Genomic DNA, 22,972 nt, shown 5'->3' with positions numbered 1-22,972 from the left:
ACCACCCAGTCTAGTTCTACCAAGGTTAATATACCACCAGTCTAGTTCTACCCAGGTTAACATACCACCACCACCCAGCCTAGTACTACCCAGGTTAACATACCACCAGTCTAGTGCTACCCAGGTTAATATACCACCACCACCCAGTCTAGTGCTACCCAGGTTAACATACCACCCCCACCCAGCCTAGTGCTACCCAGGTTAACATACCACCACCACCCAGCCTAGTGCTACCCAGGTTAATATACCACCCCCACCCAGCCTAGTTCTACCCAGGTTAATATAGCACCAGTCTAGTGCTACCCAGGTTAACATACCACCACCACCCAGTCTAGTACTACCAAGGTTAACATACCACCAGTCTAGTTCTACCCAGGTTAACATACCACCACCACCCAGTCTAGTGCTACCCAGGTTAATATACCACCAGTCTAGTGCTACCCAGGTTAATATACCACCAGTCTAGTGCTACCCAGGTTAATATACCCCCAGTCTAGTGCTACCCAGGTTAATATACCACCAGTCTAGTGCTACCCAGGTTAACATACCACCACCACCCAGCCTAGTTCTACCCAGTTTAACATACCACCACCACCCAGCCTAGTTCTACCCAGGTTAACATACCACCAGTCTAGTTCTACCCAGGTTAATATACCACCAGTCTAGTTCTATCCAGGTTAATATACCACCACCACCCAGCCTAGTGCTACCCAGGTTAATATACCACCCCCACCCAGCCTAGTTCTACCCAGGTTAATATACCACCATTCTAGTTCTACCCAGGTTAACATACCACCCAGCCTAGTTCTACCCAGGTTAACATACCACCACCACCCAGTCTAGTTCTACCCAGGTTAACATACCACCACCACCCAGCCTAGTGCTACCCAGGTTAACATACCACCCAGCCTAGTTCTACCCAGGTTAATATACCACCACCACCACCCAGTCTAGTTCTACCCAGGTTAACATACCACCACCACCCAGTCTAGTTCTACCCAGGTTAACATACCACCACCACCCAGCCTAGTGCTACCCAGGTTAACATACCACCCAGCCTAGTTCTACCCAGGTTAACATACCACCACCACCCAGTCTAGTTCTACCCAGGTTAACATACCACCACCACCACCCAGCCTAGTGCTACCCAGGTTAACATACCACCACCACCCAGCCTAGTTCTACCCAGGTTAATATACCACCACCACCCAGCCTAGTGCTACCCAGGTTAACATACCACCACCACCACCCAGCCTAGTGCTACCCAGGTTAACATACCACCACCACCCAGTCTAGTTCTACCCAGGTTAACATACCACCACCACCACCCAGCCTAGTGCTACCCAGGTTAACATACCACCACCACCACCCAGCCTAGTGCTACCCAGGTTAACATACCACCACCACCACCCCGCCTAGTGCTACCCAGGTTAACATACCACCACCACCACCCAGCCTAGTGCTACCCAGGTTAACATACCACCACCACCACCCAGCCTAGTGCTACCCAGGTTAACATACCACCACCACCACCCAGCCTAGTGCTACCCAGGTTAACATACCACCACCACCCAGCCTAGTGCTACCCAGGTTAATATACCACCCCCACCCAGCCTAGTGCTACCCAGATTAACATACCACCACCACCACCACCACCACCCAGCCTAGTGCTACCCAGGTTAACATACCACCACCACCCAGTCTAGTTCTACCCAGGTTAACATACCACCCCCACCCAGTCTAGTTCTACCCAGGTTAACATACCACCACCACCCAGCCTAGAAGGGATAGAAAGCACCTGAGGCGTATGTTTTTATTGTATTTATTTATTTATTTATTTAACCAGACAAGTCAGTTAAGAACAAATTTTTATTTACAATGACGGTCTAGTAACAGTTACTGGCCGTTGTTCACCTTGTCAGCTTTGGGATTCAATCTAGCAATCTTTCGGTTAGTGGCCCAGTACTCTCCCCACTAGGCTACCTGCCGCCCCATGTGTGTGTATGTGTTGTCCTATGCTCCCAGTGAGCTAATTAAGGGCATCTGTGCTGTTCTACTGAGTTCATTAAATCTGAGTGTCCTCCTGGGGTAGAGACCTAACACACACAGAGCCCTTCTGTGGAGCTGCACCTCAGAGCATGACCCTTACAACAGCCATTTGATGTCCTCTTCCCTCAGAGGAAAAAAAGCATGTTTGAGGGGCCATAGTAAGGATCCTGTCGTTAAACATAGCTCTCCTCTAGGTCTAGTCGGGGGAACACATCTGGTCAGCTCTCCTCTAGGTCTAGTCGGAGAACACATCTGGTCAGCTCTCCTCTAGGTCTAGTCAGAACACATCTGGTCAGCTCTCCTCTAGGTCTAGTCAGAACACATCTGGTCAGCTTTCCTCTAGGTCTAGTCGGGGAACACATCTGGTCAGCTCTCCTCTAGGTCTTGTCAGGGAACACATCTGGTCAGCTCTCCTCTAGGTCTAGTCAGAACACATCTGGTCAGCTCTCCTCTAGGTCTAGTCAGAACACATCTGGTCAGCTCTCCTCTAGGTCTAGTCTGAACACATCTGGTCAGCTCTCCTCTAGGTCTAGTCGGGGAACACATCTGGTCAGCTCTCCTCTAGGTCTAGTCGGAGAACACATCTAGTCAGCTCTCCTCTAGGTCTAGTCGGGAACACATCTGCTCAGCTCTCCTCTAGGTCTTGTCTGAACACATCTGGTCAGCTCTCCTCTAGGTCTAGTCAGGGAACACATCTGGTCAGCTCTCCTCTAGGTCTAGTCAGAACACATCTGGTCAGCTCTCCTCTAGGTCTAGTCGGAGAACACATCTGGTCAGCTCTCCTCTAGGTCTAGTCAGAACACATCTGGTCAGCTCTCCTCTAGGTCTAGTCGGAGAACACATCTGGTCAGCTCTCCTCTAGGTCTAGTCAGGGAACACATCTGGTCAGCTCTCCTCTAGGTCTTGTCTGAACACATCTGGTCAGCTCTCCTCTAGGTCTAGTCAGGGAACACATCTGGTCAGCTCTCCTCTAGGTCTAGTCAGAACACATCTGGTCAGCTCTCCTCTAGGTCTAGTCAGAACACATCTGGTCAGCTCTCCTCTAGGTCTAGTCAGAACACATCTGGTCAGCTCTCCTCTAGGTCTAGTCAGAACACATCTGGTCAGCTCTCCTCTAGGTCTAGTCAGAACACATCTGGTCAACTCTCCTCTAGGTCTAGTCAGAACACATCTGGTCAGCTTTCCTCTAGGTCTAGTCGGGGAACACATCTGGTCAGCTCTCCTCTAGGTCTAGTCAGGGAACACATCTGGTCAGCTCTCCTCTAGGTCTAGTCAGAACACATCTGGTCAGCTCTCCTCTAGGTCTAGTCAGAACACATCTGGTCAGCTCTCCTCTAGGTCTAGTCTGAACACATCTGGTCAGCTCTCCTCTAGGTCTAGTCGGGGAACACATCTGGTCAGCTCTCCTCTAGGTCTAGTCGGAGAACACATCTAGTCAGCTCTCCTCTAGGTCTAGTCGGGAACACATCTGGTCAGCTCTCCTCTAGGTCTTGTCTGAACACATCTGGTCAGCTCTCCTCTAGGTCTAGTCAGGGAACACATCTGGTCAGCTCTCCTCTAGGTCTAGTCGGAGAACACATCTGGTCAGCTCTCCTCTAGGTCTAGTCAGAACACATCTGGTCAGCTCTCCTCTAGGTCTAGTCAGAACACATCTGGTCAGCTCTCCTCTAGGTCTAGTCAGAACACATCTGGTCAGCTCTCCTCTAGGTCTAGTCAGGACACATCTGGTCAGCTCTCCTCTAGGTCTAGTAGGGACACATCTGGTCAGCTCTCCTCTAGGTCTAGTCGGGACACATCTGGTCAGCTCTCCTCTAGGTCTAGTCGGGGGACACATCTGGTCAGCTCTCCTCTAGGTCTAGTCAGAACACATCTGGTCAGCTCTCCTCTAGGTCTAGTCAGAACACATCTGGTCAGCTCTCCTCTAGGTCTAGTCAGAACACATCTGGTCAGCTCTCCTCTAGGTCTAGTCAGAACACATCTGGTCAGCTCTCCTCTAGGTCTAGTCAGAACACATCTGGTCAGCTCTCCTCTAGGTCTAGTCAGAGAACACATCTGGTCAGCTCTCCTCTAGGTCTAGTCGGGGAACACATCTGGTCAGCTCTCCTCTAGGTCTAGTCGGAGAACACATCTGGTCAGCTCTCCTCTAGGTCTAGTCAGAACACATCTGGTCAGCTCTCCTCTAGGTCTAGTCGGGGAACACATCTGGTCAGCTCTCCTCTAGGTCTAGTCGGAGAACACATCTGGTCAGCTCTCCTCTAGGTCTAGTCGGAGAACACATCTGGTCAGCTCTCCTCTAGGTCTAGTCAGAACACATCTGGTCAGCTCTCCTCTAGGTCTAGTCGGGGAACACATCTGGTCAGCTCTCCTCTAGGTCTAGTCAGAACACATCTGGTCAGCTCTCCTCTAGGTCTAGTCAGAACACATCTGGTCAGCTCTCCTCTAGGTCTAGTCTGAACACATCTGGTCAGCTCTCCTCTAGGTCTAGTCGGGGAACACATCTGGTCAGCTCTCCTCTAGGTCTAGTCGGAGAACACATCTAGTCAGCTCTCCTCTAGGTCTAGTCGGGAACACATCTGGTCAGCTCTCCTCTAGGTCTTGTCTGAACACATCTGGTCAGCTCTCCTCTAGGTCTAGTCAGGGAACACATCTGGTCAGCTCTCCTCTAGGTCTAGTCGGAGAACACATCTGGTCAGCTCTCCTCTAGGTCTAGTCAGAACACATCTGGTCAGCTCTCCTCTAGGTCTAGTCGGGGAACACATCTGGTCAGCTCTCCTCTAGGTCTAGTCAGGACACATCTGGTCAGCTCTCCTCTAGGTCTAGTCGGTCAACACATCTAGCATTAAATTAATAATACAATTTTACGTTTATGTTGAAAGCAATATCTTTGTGTGGCGTTGCTTATTGAAGCGTAGTATGTCTTGTCCTCACTGCAAACTGAGAGTGAGATAGACAGTGAGATTTCAATAGAAAGCTAATTTTTGTGTGTTTGAAGCGTAAGTGGTATGTGATGTGCTGGCCTAAGCTGTCAGATAACACCAAAGACACATCCCAAACCATTACTTCAAAGCCAAGTGTTCAAACCTGTTTCTATCTGCATAAAGAAGCATTGCTTCAGAGAAACTATCCCTGAGCGCACTGGGCCTCCCTCAACAACATCTGTTGATTTCCTCTGAGGTTTCACCTTGCTGCTCTTTCCACATCAAGTGATTGAAGTGTGTGTTTAGGTCCTCAGATCATGCATAGTTAAGTGACCCAGCATGGAAGCCTTTCAAGAAACAACCTCCTTATTTCACATTAGAAAGGTCTGTGAAGTGGGACTCTCCACTGCAGTAATGGTTAGCCGCTCAACAAGTGTCAAGCAGATGCCAACCACACACACACACACACACACACACACACACACAGAGAGCGCGAGATGTTTATTTTCCCTCCACAATCTGGTCTAGCCATCTCTTCCATTGTACACTTACACTGGCTCCCTCTACCCTTTTCACATATCACCTGTCGTCCCATATAGCCTACTGTGTTTGTGTAGCAAAGTGAAATTGGACTAAATTCCATCTCCATGGCCTTCTCACTGTAGAGGAGGAGGAAGATGAGGCATATGAATGGCGTTGACTTTGGCAGAGCTACCAGCTTAGCTCACTTCCATGGACTGGTTAAAAGGCAGAAAGGCATGGCTGGCATCCAGCTTCTATAGGGCCTATTCATCATCGTCTGGAATGTGGCACCAGACTAGGGCCCTATTCCCTTTAAAGTGCACTACCAGGGAGCCATTTGGGACACTGGTTTGAGGTCGACCATACCCCTCATAACCTGGAAAGCTGGGAGCATGTTTTGATTCATTAGCAACCCTTTAAGCTCCAGAGCCACACTGTGTGGCCTCTCCTCCTCCTCCTCAGCCCCCAGGCTCTAATCAGAGCGGGGCTGTGGCCCCTGTCTCCGTGTCCCGGCTGGATCCCCTCCCTGTCTTTCCGGTATGCAGTATCTCTCTGATCCACAGCCCATAGATCAGACCCTGCACTCCTACCAGTTGACGACTCCATGCTCAAAGCAATAGGCTCAACAACAGGACCCAAACCCACAGCCACCCACACCTCCAGTGGTCAAGAGCAACTTCCTCCCTGTTTGGGTAATGGGTTCAAGGGTCCCACAGGAAGTATGTGAAAGTACAGCGTGCTCTATGAAATGCGTTGTTAGGAGTTGGAACATGGCACCTGCTTTGGACTGATTGGCTCCTCCTGTTATTAACAACTTAATTCCGTACACTTTCAGTGTAGCCTACCTATGAATCTAAACCGCTCATGGTGTAGTAACTAGGGAGTTGAGGTTGGAAATACAGTCACTATGTTGCCTGACCATCTCAGTTACTATAGAACTAACAATACAGCCTTAACACAATGCAGTGCTGATTATCAGTCATGTATGTACGTGTGTGAATGGGTAGTGCTCTTGACTAACATACATATGATATCGGGCGGCAGGATAGCCTAGTGGTTAGTGTTGGACTAGTAACCGGAAGTTCAAATCCCCGAGCTGACAAGGTACAAATCTGTCGTTCTGCCCCTGAACAGGCAACCCACTGTTCCTAGGCCGTCATTGAAAATAAGAATTTGTTCTTAACTGACTTGCCTAGTTAAATAAAGGTAAAATAAAAATATCATAGCCATTAGAGGTTTCATGCGATGTCATTATCATGGCCTCTGCCTTCCTTACAGAGCCTGGCTCTAGTCCACAACTACCAACATTGTGATTGGCTAAAAATAGCCAGGAAGTGAAAATGCCTAGCAGTACAGTAGCAACTGTTAATGGGGTTGGGTTGGGTGGAGGACTGAGGATGTGTCCAAAATGGCACCCTGTTCCCTACTTGGCCCTATGGGTCTTGGTCTAAAGTAGTGCACTGGTTAGGGTGCCATTTGGGATGCATCCTGAATGTAACCTGGCTTAGATGTCCTCATCTGACCCCCCCACCCCAACCTTCACATTCCTGCCCAGCCAAACTCAGCTGTGGTTCGTCTTCAACTCCAGCACGCACCCACTCACTCCCCCAGGCCTGTTAGCTTCCTGTATCGGCCTGGCGTATCGAGCCCTAGAATCCAGATAATTAATAATCTAGTTTAAATTGGACTAAATCTATATTTTACCTAAACTCAACCTTGTGTCCTGATGACTTTCTGCTTGGTCTAATGAGCGTTAGTGAATGAATGAATGACATTTTATTTTCGTGTCAAATCGCCAGTTGGTAACCCGTCCCTTATGAGATTGTCACATAAACAAACATTTACTTTGCTGTGATAATTCTTCTTCCGGTGTGCAGTGCACATCACATCGAGTGAAACAAATAAAATACAAATCAAACCACAATAAATAGTAAATAAGGTTATCCAAACAATACTTACATCACTAGAGCAGTAAAAGATCAACATCTAGAAAAATGAAAGCGAAGGCATTTGAACCCATTCGAACCCACAAAGAGAAGATTAGTGATAGTTCACCTCACTGTTCACACAGGACAGGAGCCAGTAGGAGAGAGAAGATTAGTGATAGTTCACCTCACTGTTCACACAGGACAGGAGCCAGTAGGAGAGAGAAGATTATTGGTAGTTCACCTCACTGTTCACACAGGACAGGAGCCAGTAGGAGAGAGAAGATTAGTGATAGTTCACCTCACTGTTCACACAGGACAGGAGCCAGTAGGAGAGAGAAGATTAGTGATAGTTCACCTCACTGTTCACACAGGACAGGAGCCAGTAGGAGAGAGAAGATTAGTGATAGTTCACCTCACTGTTCACACAGGACAGGAGCCAGTAGGAGAGAGAAGATTAGTGGTAGTTCACCTCACTGTTCACACAGGACAGGAGCCAGTAGGAGAGAGAAGATTAGTGATAGTTCACCTCACTGTTCACACAGGACAGGAGCCAATAGGAGAGAGAAGATTAGTGATAGTTCACCTCACTGTTCACACAGGACAGGAGCCAGTAGGAGAGAGAAGATTAGTGGTAGTTCACCTCACTGTTCACACAGGACAGGAGCCAGTAGGAGAGAGAAGATTAGTGGTAGTTCACCTCACTGTTCACACAGGACAGGAGCCAGTAGGAGAGAGAAGATTAGTGGTAGTTCACCTCACTGTTCACACAGGACAGGAGCCAGTAGGAGAGAGAAGATTAGTGGTAGTTCACCTCACTGTTCACACAGGACAGGAGCCAGTAGGAGAGAGAAGATTAGTGGTAGTTCACCTCACTGTTCACACAGGACAGGAACCAGTAGGAGAGAGAAGATTAGTGGTAGTTCACCTCACTGTTCACACAGGACAGGAGCCAGTAGGAGAGAGAAGATTAGTGATAGTTCACCTCACTGTTCACACAGGACAGGAGCCAGTAGGAGAGAGAAGATTAGTGATAGTTCACCTCACTGTTCACACAGGACAGGAGCCAGTAGGAGAGAGAAGATTAGTGATAGTTCACCTCACTGTTCACACAGGACAGGAGAGAGAAGATTAGTGGTAGTTCACCTCACTGTCCACACAGGACAGGAGAGAGAAGATTAGTGATAGTTCACCTCACTGTTCACACAGGACAGGAGCCAGTAGGAGAGAGAAGATTAGTGGTAGTTCACCTCACTGTTCACACAGGACAGGAGCCAGTAGGAGAGAGAAGATTAGTGGTAGTTCACCTCACTGTTCACACAGGACAGGAGCCAGTAGGAGAGAGAAGATTATTGGTAGTTCACCTCACTGTTCACACAGGACAGGAGCCAGTAGGAGAGAGAAGATTAGTGATAGTTCACCTCACTGTTCACACAGGACAGGAGCCAGTAGGAGAGAGAAGATTAGTGGTAGTTCACCTCACTGTTCACACAGGACATGAGCCAGTAGGAGAGAGAAGATTATTGGTAGTTCACCTCACTGTTCACACAGGACAGGAGCCAGTAGGAGAGAGAAGATTAGTGGTAGTTCACCTCACTGTTCACACAGGACAGGAGCCAGTAGGAGAGAGAAGATTAGTGGTAGTTCACCTCACTGTTCACACAGGACAGGAGCCAGTAGGAGAGAGAAGATTAGTGATAGTTCACCTCACTGTTCACACAGGACAGGAGCCAGTAGGAGAGAGAAGATTAGTGATAGTTCACCTCACTGTTCACACAGGACAGGAGCCAGTAGGAGAGAGAAGATTAGTGGTAGTTCACCTCACTGTTCACACAGGACAGGAGCCAGTAGGAGAGAGAAGATTAGTGGTAGTTCACCTCACTGTTCACACAGGACAGGAGCCAGTAGGAGAGAGAGATGATTACACAGATCCACAAAGAATTCAATAGAAATAAATGTTTTTGATCATCTCCCATATCTACTGGGTGAAATACCTCAGTGTGCCATCACAGCAGCAAGATTTGTCATCTGTTTCCACAAGAAAAGGGCAACAAGTGAAGAACAAACACCATTGTAAATACAACCCATATTTATGTTTATTTATTTTCCCGGTACTTTAACTATTTGCACATAATAAGACATTTTATGTCTATTATTTTGGAACTTTTGTGAGTGTAATGTTTACTGTATATTTATTTGTTTATTCCACTTTTGTTTATTATCTATTTCACTTGCTTTGGCAACGTTAACATGTGTTTCCCATGTCAATAAAGCCCTTGAATTGAATTGAGAGAGAGACATAAAAAGAGAGCAAGATAAGAGAGCGAGTAGGGGAGAAAGGGAAAATAGAGTGACAGGTCTGTTTCCTAAAGGCCTTGACAGTGACTCACCTCTTATAGCTGCAGACTCAGAGGCCCTGGGAACAGGACTGTAGCTGGAAGCTAAACTACTCTGGACGGCACAGCCCCGTGCTGTCTGAGACGGCTCACAGTGTGCAGTGGAGCGCTGTCAGGGTGTGGTAACCACGGGCTAGTGAGTGGACCATGTTGGAATGTCCATAATGATCTTGACTGCATGTGTTCTCTGCTCCCATGTTGGTCTGTAGAAGGTCACAATTCTAAACAGGCCACTTTTCCACTTTTCTCTCTCCTTCTGCATGTTTATGATGAGAACCTTTTCCAGGTGTCACCCTGGGGCCATGGGGTGGACTGTTTGTCATCTTAATGACAGTTCAACAGTGTCTTCTCTTGGTGTTTCCCCTCCGTTATTTAAGTCTTTCCTTGTCAGTGCATGTTTCCATTTGTGATTTATCGCGACGGGAAAGATTACAGATTTAAGGCCTTCTTTTATTCATCTCTTGTAATCCAAATGTTGATGTTGGATTGAATTCATTTTAGATAAACTAGACAAATCCTCCTCTGATCAAATCATTAGACTGGGCACTAGGGCGGACCTTGTATGACATCCGCAGTGTATTTGCTGTATGGTCTGTGTGAGCCATTGAAGACTAGGTGTGGGGTCAGCAGTTCTCATCAAGGTTTTAACACCTCTCCTCTCATTGTTCCCCTCACACCTGTTACAAGCCCTAGAGCCTCAACTCCTCTACTTTACTGGGTTTTTATTGGCTCCGGGGCCAGGCTAGCCAATAAGAAGGCTTGTGTGCTGACAGGAGACCTGGGTCTACGTGTTAACACAATGAAGTGTGTGTTCACACCAGAGTGTTCTCTTCTCCCTTCGCAGGGCTATTGAACGAGCATGTAGACGTGAGCTAGCTCTGGGCTCATCAGGAAATAGTTTCTAAAACCAGACCCATTTTCCAAGGAAGTACTGATGTTCCTAATCTCTGAAGAGACTTAAATGTGTGTCTAGTACTGTTCATTTGTTCCAGCTCTGTAGTTGATGTTCACTACTTGTTGTATTGTGATTGTTGTATTGTGATTGTTGTATTAGATTGCACTGACTGAAATTCCTTGTGGATAAGAGCATCTCCTAAATGACCAAAATGAAGTATTATTGGCTCCTGTTTCTGATGTTGTGTTGTTGTTTTCCAGGTGTACCGGCAGGACTGTGAGACGTTTGGCATGGTAGTGAAGATGCTGGTTGCTAAGGACGCCAATCTGGAGAAGCAGCTGCAGACTCCACTCCGAGAGAACCTGGGAGAGATCAGGGAGCGTTGCCTTGACGACCTCAAGCACTTCATCACCGATCTGGATCAGGTGATTGAGGTCGTACGGCAACCGGAACCCTCCAACTGAGACAGACAGCCAATCGCGTCCCATCTTACTGTAAGGGAGCCAATCAGGTCCAGTCTTTTTTTTGGGCCTCCGGCATACAGTGAGGGCAGGACTCCCAGGGGTCTGCCCTGTGTTAAGACTGTGGATATCTTGAGCAGTATTGGCCCCATGTTTTCCCATCTTTCTGGGTTTCAGGCCAGACGTGCACCAGGTGACCCATATGTACTGATAATGTCCAGCAGTAATTAGTCAATGTTGTCAAAAACAGTGTTCAAAGTTCTGTTCAGCTACTTCCTCACCACCCGATGAGGGTATTGGTTCTACAATGTCCTTAACAAGTAGAACTGGTATGTCAATTTAGGCTAATAGTTCATCTGGGATTTACTGATTTTAAAACTGTTGTTAACCAGTGTAACCATATGGACTGGTCATCAGTGTTTTTTACTGAACTGGTAATCTAATGATGATGTGTGACATGTTATAGGTCAGTATACACTGGTACCACAAACAATGCTCTGCTACTACAGTACCAGTCAAAGGTTTGGACACACCTACTCATTCAAGGGTTTTTCTTTATTTTTACAATTTTCTACATTGTAGAATAATAGTGAAGACATCAAAACTATGAAATAACACATATGGAATCATGTAGCAACCAAGAAAGTGTTAAACAAATAAAAATATATTTTATATTTGAGAATCTTCAAAGTAGCCACCCTTTGCCTTGATGACAGCTTTGCACACTCTTGGTATTCTCTCAACCAGCTTCACCTGGAATGCTTTTCCAAAAGTCTAAGGAGTTCCCACATATGCTGAGCACTTGTTGGCTGCTTTTCCTTCACACTGCGTTCGTACTCATCCCAAACCATCTCAATTGGGTAGAGGTCGGGTGATTGTGGAGGCCAGGTCATCTGATGCAGCACTGCATCACTCCTTCTTGGTCAGATAGTCTTTACAGAGCCTGGAGGTGTGTTGGGTCATTGTCCTGTTGAAAAACAAATGATAGTCCCACTAAGCTCAAACCAGATAGGATGGCATTCGTAGCAGAATGCTGTGGTAGCCATGCTGGTTAAGTGTGCCTTGAATTCTAAAATCGCAGACAGCGTCACCAGCAAAGCACCATCACACCACCTCCTCCATGCTTCACGGTGGGAACCACACATGTGGAGATCATCCGTTCATCTACTCGGCGTCTCACAACGACACGGCAGTTGGAGCCAAAAAGCTCACATTTGGACTCATCAGACCAAAGGACAGATTTCCACCAGTCTAATGTCCATTGCTCGTGTTTTTTGGCCCAAGCAAGTCTCTTCTTATTATTGGAATCCTTTAGTAGTGGTTTCTTTGCAGTAATTCTACCATGAAGGCCTGATTTCACGCAGTCTCCTCTGAACAGTTGATGTGTCTGATTCTTGAAGCATTTATTTGGGCTGCTATTTCTGAGACAGGAAACTAATGAACTGATCCTCTGCAGCAGAGGTACCTCTGGGTCTTCCTTTCCTGTGGTGGTTCTCATGAGAGACAGGTAACTAATGAACTGATCCTCTGCAGCAGAGGTACCTCTGGGTCTTCCTTTCCTGTGGTGGTTCTCATGAGAGACAGGCAACTAATGAACTGATCCTCTGCAGCAAGGGTACCTCTGGGTGTTCCTTTCCTGTGGTGGTTCTCATGAGAGACAGGTAACTAATGAACTGATCCTCTGCAGCAGAGGTACCTCTGGGTCTTCCTTTCCTGTGGTGGTCCTCATGAGAGACAGGTAACTAATGAACTGATCCTCTGCAGCAGAGGTACCTCTGGGTCTTCCTTTCCTGTGGTGGTCCTCATGAGAGACAGGTAACTAATGAACTGATCCTCTGCAGCAGAGGTACCTCTGGGTCTTCCTTTCCTGTGGTGGTTCTCATGAGAGCCAGTTTCATCATAGTGCTTGATGGTTTTTGCGACTGCACTTGAAGAAACTTTAAAAGTTCTTGACGTTTTCCGGATTGACGGACCTTCATGTCTTAATAAAGTCGTTTCTCTTTGCTTATTTGAGCTCTTCTTGCCATACTATGGACTTGGTATTTTACCAAATAGGGCTATCTTCTGTATACCACCCCTACCTTGTCACAACACAAATGATTGGCTCAAACGCATTAAGGAAAGAAATTATACAAATTTACTTCTAACAAAGGCACATCTGTTAATTGAAATGCATTCCAGGTGACTACCTCGTGAAGCTGGTTGAGGGAATGCCAAGAGAGTGCAAAGCTGTCAGAATTGCAAATATAAAATATATTTTTTGTAACACTTTTTTTTGGTTACTACATGATTTCATATGTGTTATTTCATAGTTTTGATGCCTTCGCTATTATTCTACAATGTAGAAAATGGCAAAAATAAAGAAAATCCCAGGAATGAGTAGGTGTGTCCAAACTTTTGACTGGTATTGTATGAGTCCAGTTCTTGTTTTATGAACTCTTCCTGCTAGGTACATTTGATTTGAGATTGCTGCAGCTGAAGCAAGACTTTTGGTGCTACTGCCTGGGAGTAGGATTGTGCTACTTGTGTGAAGTCTTGTATGGTCTGAGAATATTCATGTTCTCGCTTTTCTTTTGTATGGGAAACGTGTTCATCTGACTATGTTCTACTTCAGCCAGTATGGCACTGGCCTGCTAAGTGTGATTCCATTTTGTGTTTCCTGGCAGAGTGTTGTATTCACCACCAGTGCTCATTTTCTCTGGCTGGGAGAAAAAGAAAAACACTTTCTAAACGTCAGATGCTCAACTCAACTTTCTATATGTGGAACTGACACGTCTTTGATGATTTGTGGTTTAAAACGATTTTTGAGTGTGACAATAATAAAGATGGTTTTTATTATGTAAACGGTGTAGTAGACGGTGTAGTATCTACCATTCACGTGTCAGGTTTGGTGCCATCCGATGAGACTGTGTGGGTCAGTGTTTGGTTGAGGTGCACTGCTGAAACACCAGGTTATTTGCATTGTATATTTGAATATTTACTATGTCTAAAAACGCTATCAAATCAGTTATTCTACTACATACAAAAAACTGAAACATTTTCTGAAGCGTTTGGTAAGAATATTTATTAGAAGCTTCTTTACATCACATAACAGTTAAGTATTCATGGTACCTTGACTTGCGCTGTATAAAGGGCATGTATGGAGAAGAGCTCTGTAATGTAACTGAATCTGGACAGGTTTGGTTTTACGTTGTATTTTACACCCTGAGGGACAAGCGTGTTAGATAATTAACATTGGAATACAGCGAAGACTCAGGGTATCACTTTGAAGTTGAGAGGTTTAAGAGCAACTTCATGTAAATTGTTACCAGAAACCAGATATTATGGCATTTTGATTTGAGTAAGCAGATGGTTTGTATTCTGGCAATAGTTGGTTTGTTTTTTGTAAAGCCTTGATTGGTTGACAAGTGATGCGTGCAAAATAGCTCTGCGTGTTACTACGACAACAGCTTGTCCCGCCTCCCTACGCCAACTTTGTTTACATCAAAACCAGAAAAATCTTAGTTAAAACTCAGGGATATAAAAATACCAGTATTAACATTTTAACTTAATATACACATTCATATTTTGTACTATTAAATAATTATGTTGGTTAGTCCCTAGAAGTCTACTTTACTAACTATTCCTTTCCCTGTCAGCAATAACAATAGTGCATAATTGCCATTTAATGCACACAATGGTATTGCTGGAATACTTTCAATGGTTTATCATACAATGTAAAAACAAAAAAAGTGTTTTTTGATGAATTTTATAAAAAGAAAAGGAGAAAATGTCTTTTTTTTTAGGTCTTCTGGCATGGTTTGAGTTTTAGACATGACCCATAATAAGAAGTCCAATAATATGGACAATGTTTTGTCCAGCAAGTCCAACTACAAAGAACTGGTCTCACCTGTCCACAAATGATTAGTGCTGGAAGTAAAACAGAGAATGTACATCTGGATTATGAAATGATGCAGTTCTTGCCTCTGTGACCCTTCTTTCTGGATTTAGTCCGTGAGTCGTTGGGCGACATGGCCGTAACGCGTGTTGGGAAGTCTTCAGTGTAGTATTGATACCTGCTAGGAACCCTGGGCTGGGGAATGAGCTGCCCCAGGAAGTAACCTTCCTCCTCAGAGTCTGAGGAAGAGGAGGAGCAGGTGGAGCACCAGTCTTCCTCGTCCGCGTACAGGCCACCTAGGAAGCGGTCGCGATCCCGGTCACCCCGAGCCTGGAGGGAGTAGTCTGAAGTGGTGTGGGGATAGGTTGGTGGCCTGTGAGCACCAGGGCCAGGTTGGTTGAAGAGGGCCGCGTGGTGTTCCTGAAGGGAACTCAGACCATGTCCCTCGTAGGGCCTCTGCACCCGTTCCTTAGGCAGGAGGTTAAGAGCGTTGTCCGAGCGGGTTCTACGGTTGTGGTGGCGGCCGTGGTGGTGCCGGTGTGGCCTTTCGGGGTCCTCGTGGTGGTACACCCTCCGACGCGTCCTCTCACTCTGAGGAGGCTGACGCACCGCCAGGTTCTGGCAAGACCCGTTATCCACCGTGTCCTCGGAGAACTTGACCATCTGCTGGCCAGGTGGCCGTGTGGACTGGGACCTGCTCCTCCTCAACACTGGCAGCTGAAGGTGAGGTGGTGGAACCTCCTGTTTAGGAGGGAGGGGTGGGAGGGGCAAAGACACCGGCCCCTGTACCCTCTGCGCCCCCCTCCGCACCTCCTCTTCCTCCTGGTCTGCTGCCCCCTCCTGGTGATCCAGAGAGTTGGTGCTGCGGTGGAGCATGGAGGAGTTGAGGGTGCCCATGAGGCTCATCTTCTCACAGTCTTCTGGGTCCAGCAGGTTGTGGAGAGAGTAGAGGATCTGACCCTCCTTACTGTCTCCATCCGCTGACGCACCTGGGAGGACAGGACAATATAAAGCTGTGTTACTCGACAGAAGCAGGAAAACGAGTTATTTACTGTAGCTATTTTGTTTAATGGCTTTTCATACTATCTTTTCCTGTTCCATGTAAATCTCCATTATTAGACTGGAATGAATAACTGATCGCCGACTGCCTTTACCAGACTACTTTCACCAGAAGTTCACCAAACACTGTTTTACAGTGAACAAAGAAGCACATGTGATATGAACTCTTACCAGTGATGTTAGAGAGGGCTAGAGAGTCCATGGAGTCTCCAACACTGTGCTCAGTCTTCCTCAGCTCGTCTGTGATACACTCCAGAGAGTCTTCACACCACTGCCTGGGGTCCAGCATCCATAACCCTGCTCCCCCAGCGCTAACCCTCTGGTCCATCAGCCCCTGGTCCAGCTCCAGATCATGGATCTTTCTGGCACTAGCAGGGCCCGGATGGCTTCCGTAAGCCGAATCCCCAAGCCCGTCTTGGGACTGTGCCCAGTACATCTCAGGCAGGTGCTTCTTACTGACCAGCCCATCCTGGGACTGGGCCCAGTACATCTCAGGCAGGTGGCTCTGGTTTGTGGGACTGGTGGTGGTGGAGGCTGGTTTAGTCTCATGCTTCAGCCAGGGTTCGGCTGACCTACTGGTGCCGGGTTCCTCTGAAGGCTGCGTCTGGAACACCCCGGCGCGGTCCCCGAACTTGAGCAGGAGCTGTGTCATGTAGTCCTCGTGTTCGGCCCACTCCTCTGGATCCTCCGGAGCGTCCTCTCGGTCCCTCCAGGTGTGCTCCTCAGTGAAGCCCATGTGGGACAGCTTTTGACCCACAATATCCATTTCTTTGTCCCCTCTGTCTCCATATAGACTAGGAGTCTTGTTATAGTCAGCCACTGCAACCGGGTTAAAGAGCTGGGACTGCCTCCACTGTTCAGCCACCGGGTGGCTGCTCTTTCCCATGTGACTCTGGCGGGATTCACGAGAGCCGGCGGACTGGAAGACCGAGTCGGAGGAGTCTGAGGCGTAGACGTCCTCTCCCAGGCTGCAGGCCTTGGAGCAGTAGATACGGCCCTGCTTGGGAAGGAAGGGACAGCCCAGCAGGGAGCTCTTACACTGGGCACAGCAGAAACACGTGTCTGTAGCGTGCCAGTGGACACCCTCGTAGGTCATCTGGGCATGGTCCACTCCTGGTGGAGGCAAGAAGGGAGGGAGAGAGGAATGGAGGGAAGAGAGGGAGAGGTGGTGAATGTAGAGCAACATCTTTAAAAGGCTTCAGCAACAGGCTACACATTATGTCAACAACTCATAGATTGACCACATATGAACCAGAGATATTGACTCACCTATATTCTCCCCGCAGGCTTCACAGTACTCCGCGTACAGAGACTCGAAGCAGCCGCAGCAGTAGGGGCGGCCATCTTTCATGATGTATCGCTGACCGCCGAGCACCGTCTCACACTCGAAACAGGCAAAGTGCTTCATGTGCCAGTGACGCCCCTCGGCCTCCGTGCACTCATCAGAAAAAATTATCTGAGGGGGGGGGGGGGGGATAAACAGACATGTTTCAATACTGTCTGCTACTTATATAATAATTAGGAAACAGACAAACACAAGATGAATTCAACTTCAGTTACTAATTGTGCAATAAGCTTATTGGTCATGACGTTGGCCTGTGGGTAAGGTTTATGACCCCCCCCCCACCATAAACACCTTTCTCCCTTCCCTCTCTCTTGACTCTACAGAGGGACTCTTGAATAGCCTTTGTTAAACAGAGATTCTGGAAACATCAGAAGGTGGGGGGAAATGAACCATATTTTGGTAATCCAACCAGTTGAACGTATGCATTGGTACTTAATGAATATGATGTCAGTTTGGTTGTCATCTGAGACATTCTTGTCAATGATAGGATGTCATAAACAATACAGTGGAAAGTCTACACATTATAGTTATCAGATTCACATGGAATTGTTGTGCAATTTAAATGTTTGAATATAAAATTATTGGTGAAAAGATTAAATGTAATTTTAGCTTCCAAATGAGAGATTTGGGTTTTCATAAGGTTAGGGCTCTGCTCAATCAGTGGCCCGCCCCTGTGAAGAGACATGGGCTATAAACTATGAAACACACCCCTCTCCCTCCACTATATAAAAGCCCTTGACGAAAATGTAGCCTCCTGTTCCGGGTACATTAGGATGAAGGTCCGATGTCAGAAGGGTTCAGATAATAACTACAGAACGAAGCCAACCTCAGCGTGAGCTTTGGTTGCGAATGGTATGAATTTTTAACTCTTATTCACTACAGAAGTGATACCTCCTAGCCGTTGAGTTAGCAACAGCAGCTGCAAACGTGGGCTAGGAAAGAACAGACAGAGTATCCCATCTACTACACAATGACGGTACCACAACGTATCCAATTTACCACCAGAAACATTCTTCAAAGGACTCTGCTGGGCAACACGTCCTTCCATCTACCACCTACCTACCGAAGCGCAGCTCAGAGTAAATATTTATTGCATTTTCCTTTTCCAAAAGGGCGGTAATTTAGAATGCATAAGATTCTGTATTTACGATAGAGTAGCTGCCTACGGCCCGATAGAGACATCGCTTCTCCCTTTGTTCTTCAGTCTTCCTGCTCTTTCACTCAAACCCAGTCCCCTTTTCTTTGGGTAACCAGCTGTCATATCTGTTCCGTCCGCAAGGGGCATTTTCATTTTCATTTTCTGTATGACTCCTTCTGTGTATATGTAATTCTGTGTGATTAGTTAGGTATTTAGTAAATAAATAATTAAACACAATTTTGTATTGCTGATTCAACTTGTTAGCCAGGGTTCGTGAAGATAACCAAGAATGTACAATATTAATATTAATATTGACTGCTATTGATATAAAATATTTAAGAGTCTTTAAGAGTTTATTCGGAAGATAACAGCTCTATAAATATTATTTTGTGGTGCCCCGACTTTCTAGTTAATTACATTTACCTGATTAGCTCAATCAAGTAATTTTAATTACAGAGAAAGGATTTTATAGAATAGCATGTCGTATCACTTAATCCGGCATAGCCAAAGACACGACAGTCACATCGCTTCAGTAGGCTACTGTATATCTCCAGTGTTTAATGAGCAGACTGACTAAAGCCTAACTACTGTACTGTATGTTGAAAAAAAAGTCTGCCATTGTTTCAAGCCAACACTTCAATGTTTCATGTCTGCAATGAGTTAACCTCATCACAGGTTATTGATCACACACACACACAGTGATCTCACCTCATCGCAGGCTGAGCATCGTGGTTTCAGCAGCTCAGCGTGGTGTCGTCCACAGTGGATCTTTCCATCCTGGTGGAAGTAGATAAGGTCTACCAGCAGCTCCTGACACGTGGCGCACGCAAAGCATGCTGGGTGCCAGCACGGCCCCGGACCCGCCCGCGATGCAAAGATGGCCATCTCTCCTCCACTAATGCCCTCACCACACTGGGGATAAAACAACATGTTTATATGGAGAACGATGGGTCATCAGTCCACACAAAACACCAAGGAATGAGTCAATTGTTATGGTGTTTGTGTCCTTGTGTCAAGTGTTGTTTTGTTCTGTACATGTTTAAGTAAAACCAAACACAATAATATAGTCTCATCCCTTCAGATTGTATGATTCCAGAAAGCTCACCAGAGCATGTCTGAACGTACAGTCATCAGTCTTTAAATAACTACTGCCAGACCTGGGTTCAAATACTATTAGAAATCTTTCAAATACTTTAATTGCTTGCTTTAACCTGCCTAGAGTGACAGATGGGCAGTGGTCCCATTGTGCTAGGCTAGCTCAATCAAGCCAGGCTAAAGTATTTGAAATGATTTCAAATACTATTTGAACCCAGGTGTGAGCACTAGGACCGCAGGACACCACAGCTGTTGTCCATTATTACCAAGCCACCATCGTCCTTGGAAACCGGGGTGTCGTCTGTCCCCTGAAGGTATAGCAATCAAAACTACAGCTATGGGCAAAGCCACGCCGCTTTGTGAGTCTATCGCTCTCTCTCTCTGTCGTGCTCTCTCTCTCTCACTCTCTCTTTCTATGTCTCTATGTCTATGTCTCTCTCTCTCTCTCGCTCTTTCTCTCTGTCTATCTATCTCTGTCTGTCTGTCTGTCGCTCTCTCTCTCTCTCTCCCTCTCTCTCTCTCTCTCTCTCTCTCTCTCTCTCTATGTCTCTCTCTATGTCTTTCTGTCTATGTCTATGTCTCTCTCTCTCTCTGTCTCTGTCTGTACGGGTAGTATTCCAACATGCCAGTACTCAGTCACTCAAACCAGCCATGCCTTTACAACATGCCAGTCACTAGTCTAATAGGATGTGGTCACTAGTCTAAAAGGATGTGGTCACTAGTCTAATACGATGTGGTCACTAGTCTAATAGGATGTGGTCACTAGTCTAATAGGATGTGGTCACTAGTCTAATAGGATGTGGTCACTAGTCTAATAGGATGTGGTCACTAGTCTAATTGGATAGGATGTGGTCACTAGTCTAAATAGGATGTGGTCACTAGTCTAATAGGATAAGATGTGGTCACTAGTCTAATAGGATATGATGTGGTCACTAGTCTCATAGGATGTGGTCACTAGTCTAATAGGATAGGACTGTCTAATAGGATCACTAGTCTCATAGGATATGATGTGGTCACTAGTCTAATAGGATATGATGTGGTCACTAGTCTAATAGGATGTGGTCACTAGTCTAATAGGATGTGGTCACTAGTCTAATAGGATGTGGTCACTAGTCTAATAGGATGTGGTCACTAGTCTAATAGGATGTGGTCACTAGTCTAATATGACGTGGTCACTAGTCTAATAGGATGTGGTCACTAGTCTTAATAGGATGTGGTCACTAGTCTAATAGGATGTGGTCACTAGATGTGGTCACTAGTCTAATAGGATGTGGTCACTAGTCTAATAGGATGTGGTCACTAGTCTAATAGGATGGGTCACTAGTCTAATAGGATGTGGTCACTAGTCTAATAGGATGTGGTCACTAGTCTAATAGGATGTGGTCACTAGTCTAATAGGATGTGGTCACTAGTCTAATAGGATGTGATCACTAGTCTAATGGATGTGGTCACTAGTCTAATAGGATATGATGTGGTCACTAGTCTCATAGGATGTGGTCACTAGTCTAATAGGATGTGGTCACTAGTCTAATAGGATATGATGTGGTCACTAGTCTAATAGGATGTCTTAGTCTAATAGGATGTGGATGTGGTCACTAGTCTAATAGGATACTAGGTATGACGTGGGATGTGGTCACTAGTGGTCACTAGTCTAATAGGATGTGGTCACTAGTCTAATAGGATGTGGTCACTAGTCTAATAGGATGTGGTCACTAGTCTAATACGATGTGGTCATGTGGTCACTAGTCTCATAGGATGTGGTCACTAGTCTAATAGGATATGATGTGGTCACTAGTCTAATAGGATGTGGTCACTAGTCTAATAGGATGTGGTCACTAGTCTAATAGGATGTGGTCACTAGTCTAATATAGGATGTGGTCACTAGTCTCATAGGATATGATGTGGTCACTAGTCTAATAGGTCTAATAGGTCATATGATGTGGTCACTAGTCTAATAGGATGTGGTCACTAGTCTAATAGGATGTGGTCACTAGTCTAATAGGATATGATGTGGTCACTAGTCTAATAGGATGATGTGGTCACTAGTCTAATAGGATGTGGTCACTAGTCTAATAGGATGTGGTCACTAGTCTAATAGGATGTGGTCACTAGTCTCAATAGGATACTAGTCTAATAGGATGTGGTCACTAGTCTAATATGATGTGGTCACTAGTCTCATATAGGATGTCACTAGTCTAATAGGATGTAGGATGGTCACTAGTCTCATAGGATAGTCTAATAGGATGTGGTCACTAGGTGGTCACTAGTCTAATAGGATGTGGTCACTAGTTTAATGGATGTGGTCACTAGTCTCATAGGATGTGGTCTAATAGGATGTGGTCACTAGTCTCATAGGATGTGGTCACTAGTGGTCACTAGTCTAATACTAGTCTAATATGATGTGGTCACTAGTCTAATATGATGTGGTCATGTGGTCACTAGTCTCATAGGATGTGGTCACTAGTCTTAGGATGTGGTCACTAGTCTAATAGGATGTGGTCACTAGTCTAATACGATGTGGTCACTAGTCTAATAGGATGACTAGTGGTCACTAGTCTAATAGGATGTGGTCACTAGTCTCATAGGATGTGGTCACTAGTCTTAATACGATGTGGTCACTAGTCTAATAGGATGACGTGGTCACTAGTCTAATAGGATGTGTGGTCACTAGTCTAATAGGATGTGGTCACTAGTCTAATAGGATGTGGTCACTAGTCTAATATGTGGTCACTAGTCTAATAGGATGTGGTCACTAGTCTAATAGGATAGGATGTGGTCACTAGTCTAATAGGATGTGGTCACTAGTCTAATAGTCTAATAGATATGTGGTCACTAGTCTAATAGGATGTGGTCACTAGTCTAATAGGATGTGGTCACTAGTCTCATAGGATGTGGTCACTAGTCTAATAGGATAAGTAGGATGTGGTCACTAGTCTAATAGGATGTGGTCACTAGTCTAATAGGATGTGGTCACTAGTCTTAATAGGATGTGGTCACTAGTCTAATAGGATGTGGTCACTAGTCTCATAGTGTGGTCACTAGTCTAATAGGATGTGGTCACTAGTCTCTAGTCTAATATGATGTGGTCACTAGTCTAATAGGATGTGGTCACTAGTCTAATAGGTGGTCACTAGTGGATCACTAGTCTAATAGGATGTGGTCACTAGTCTAATAGGATGTGGTCAATAATAGGATGTGGTCACTAGTCTAATAGGATGTGGTCTAATAGGATGTGGTCACTAGTCTAATACTAGGATGTAGTCTAATACGATGTGTCTAATATGATGTCACT

The 22,972-nt window shown here is 45.9% G+C and overlaps 2 protein-coding genes across 7 annotated transcripts in view; one reads left to right on the top strand and one right to left on the bottom strand.

The window, feature by feature from the left end:
• LOC139392614 (periphilin-1-like) overlaps nt 1–14,506 on the top strand; it is a 52,452-nt gene extending 37,946 nt beyond the window's left edge. Inside the window, exons 10-11 of one of the 5 annotated variants that reach the window (XR_011629718.1) lie at nt 10,966–12,673; nt 13,059–14,506. Coding sequence is in view for 2 of the 5 variants with exons in the window: in XM_071140709.1 (XP_070996810.1) it covers nt 10,966–11,169 (204 nt within the window). In the remaining 3 variants the exon portion in view is untranslated. Of the gene's footprint in view, nt 1–10,965 lie in introns of all 5 variants that reach the window. The other 4 variants (XR_011629719.1, XR_011629717.1, XM_071140709.1 and 1 more) reach the window with 4 other exon arrangements.
• Nucleotides 14,216–22,972, bottom strand: part of LOC139392613 (prickle-like protein 1) — a 67,533-nt gene continuing 58,776 nt past the window's right edge. For both annotated transcript variants that reach the window (XM_071140707.1, XM_071140706.1), the window contains exons 5-8: nt 19,294–19,497; nt 17,372–17,558; nt 16,274–17,215; nt 14,216–16,032 (exon numbers count right to left, since the gene is read on the bottom strand). In XM_071140707.1, coding sequence (XP_070996808.1) covers nt 15,107–16,032; nt 16,274–17,215; nt 17,372–17,558; nt 19,294–19,497 — 2,259 coding nt within the window. In that variant the 3' untranslated portion in view covers nt 14,216–15,106. The remainder of the gene's footprint in view (nt 16,033–16,273; nt 17,216–17,371; nt 17,559–19,293; nt 19,498–22,972) is intronic.

Source organism: Oncorhynchus clarkii, chromosome 33 (assembly GCF_045791955.1).
Source record: "Oncorhynchus clarkii lewisi isolate Uvic-CL-2024 chromosome 33, UVic_Ocla_1.0, whole genome shotgun sequence".
NCBI lineage: Eukaryota > Metazoa > Chordata > Actinopteri > Salmoniformes > Salmonidae > Oncorhynchus > Oncorhynchus clarkii.
The sequence above is the reverse complement of the archived record's forward strand: the minus strand, read 5'-3'. Positions and strand labels throughout refer to the sequence as shown.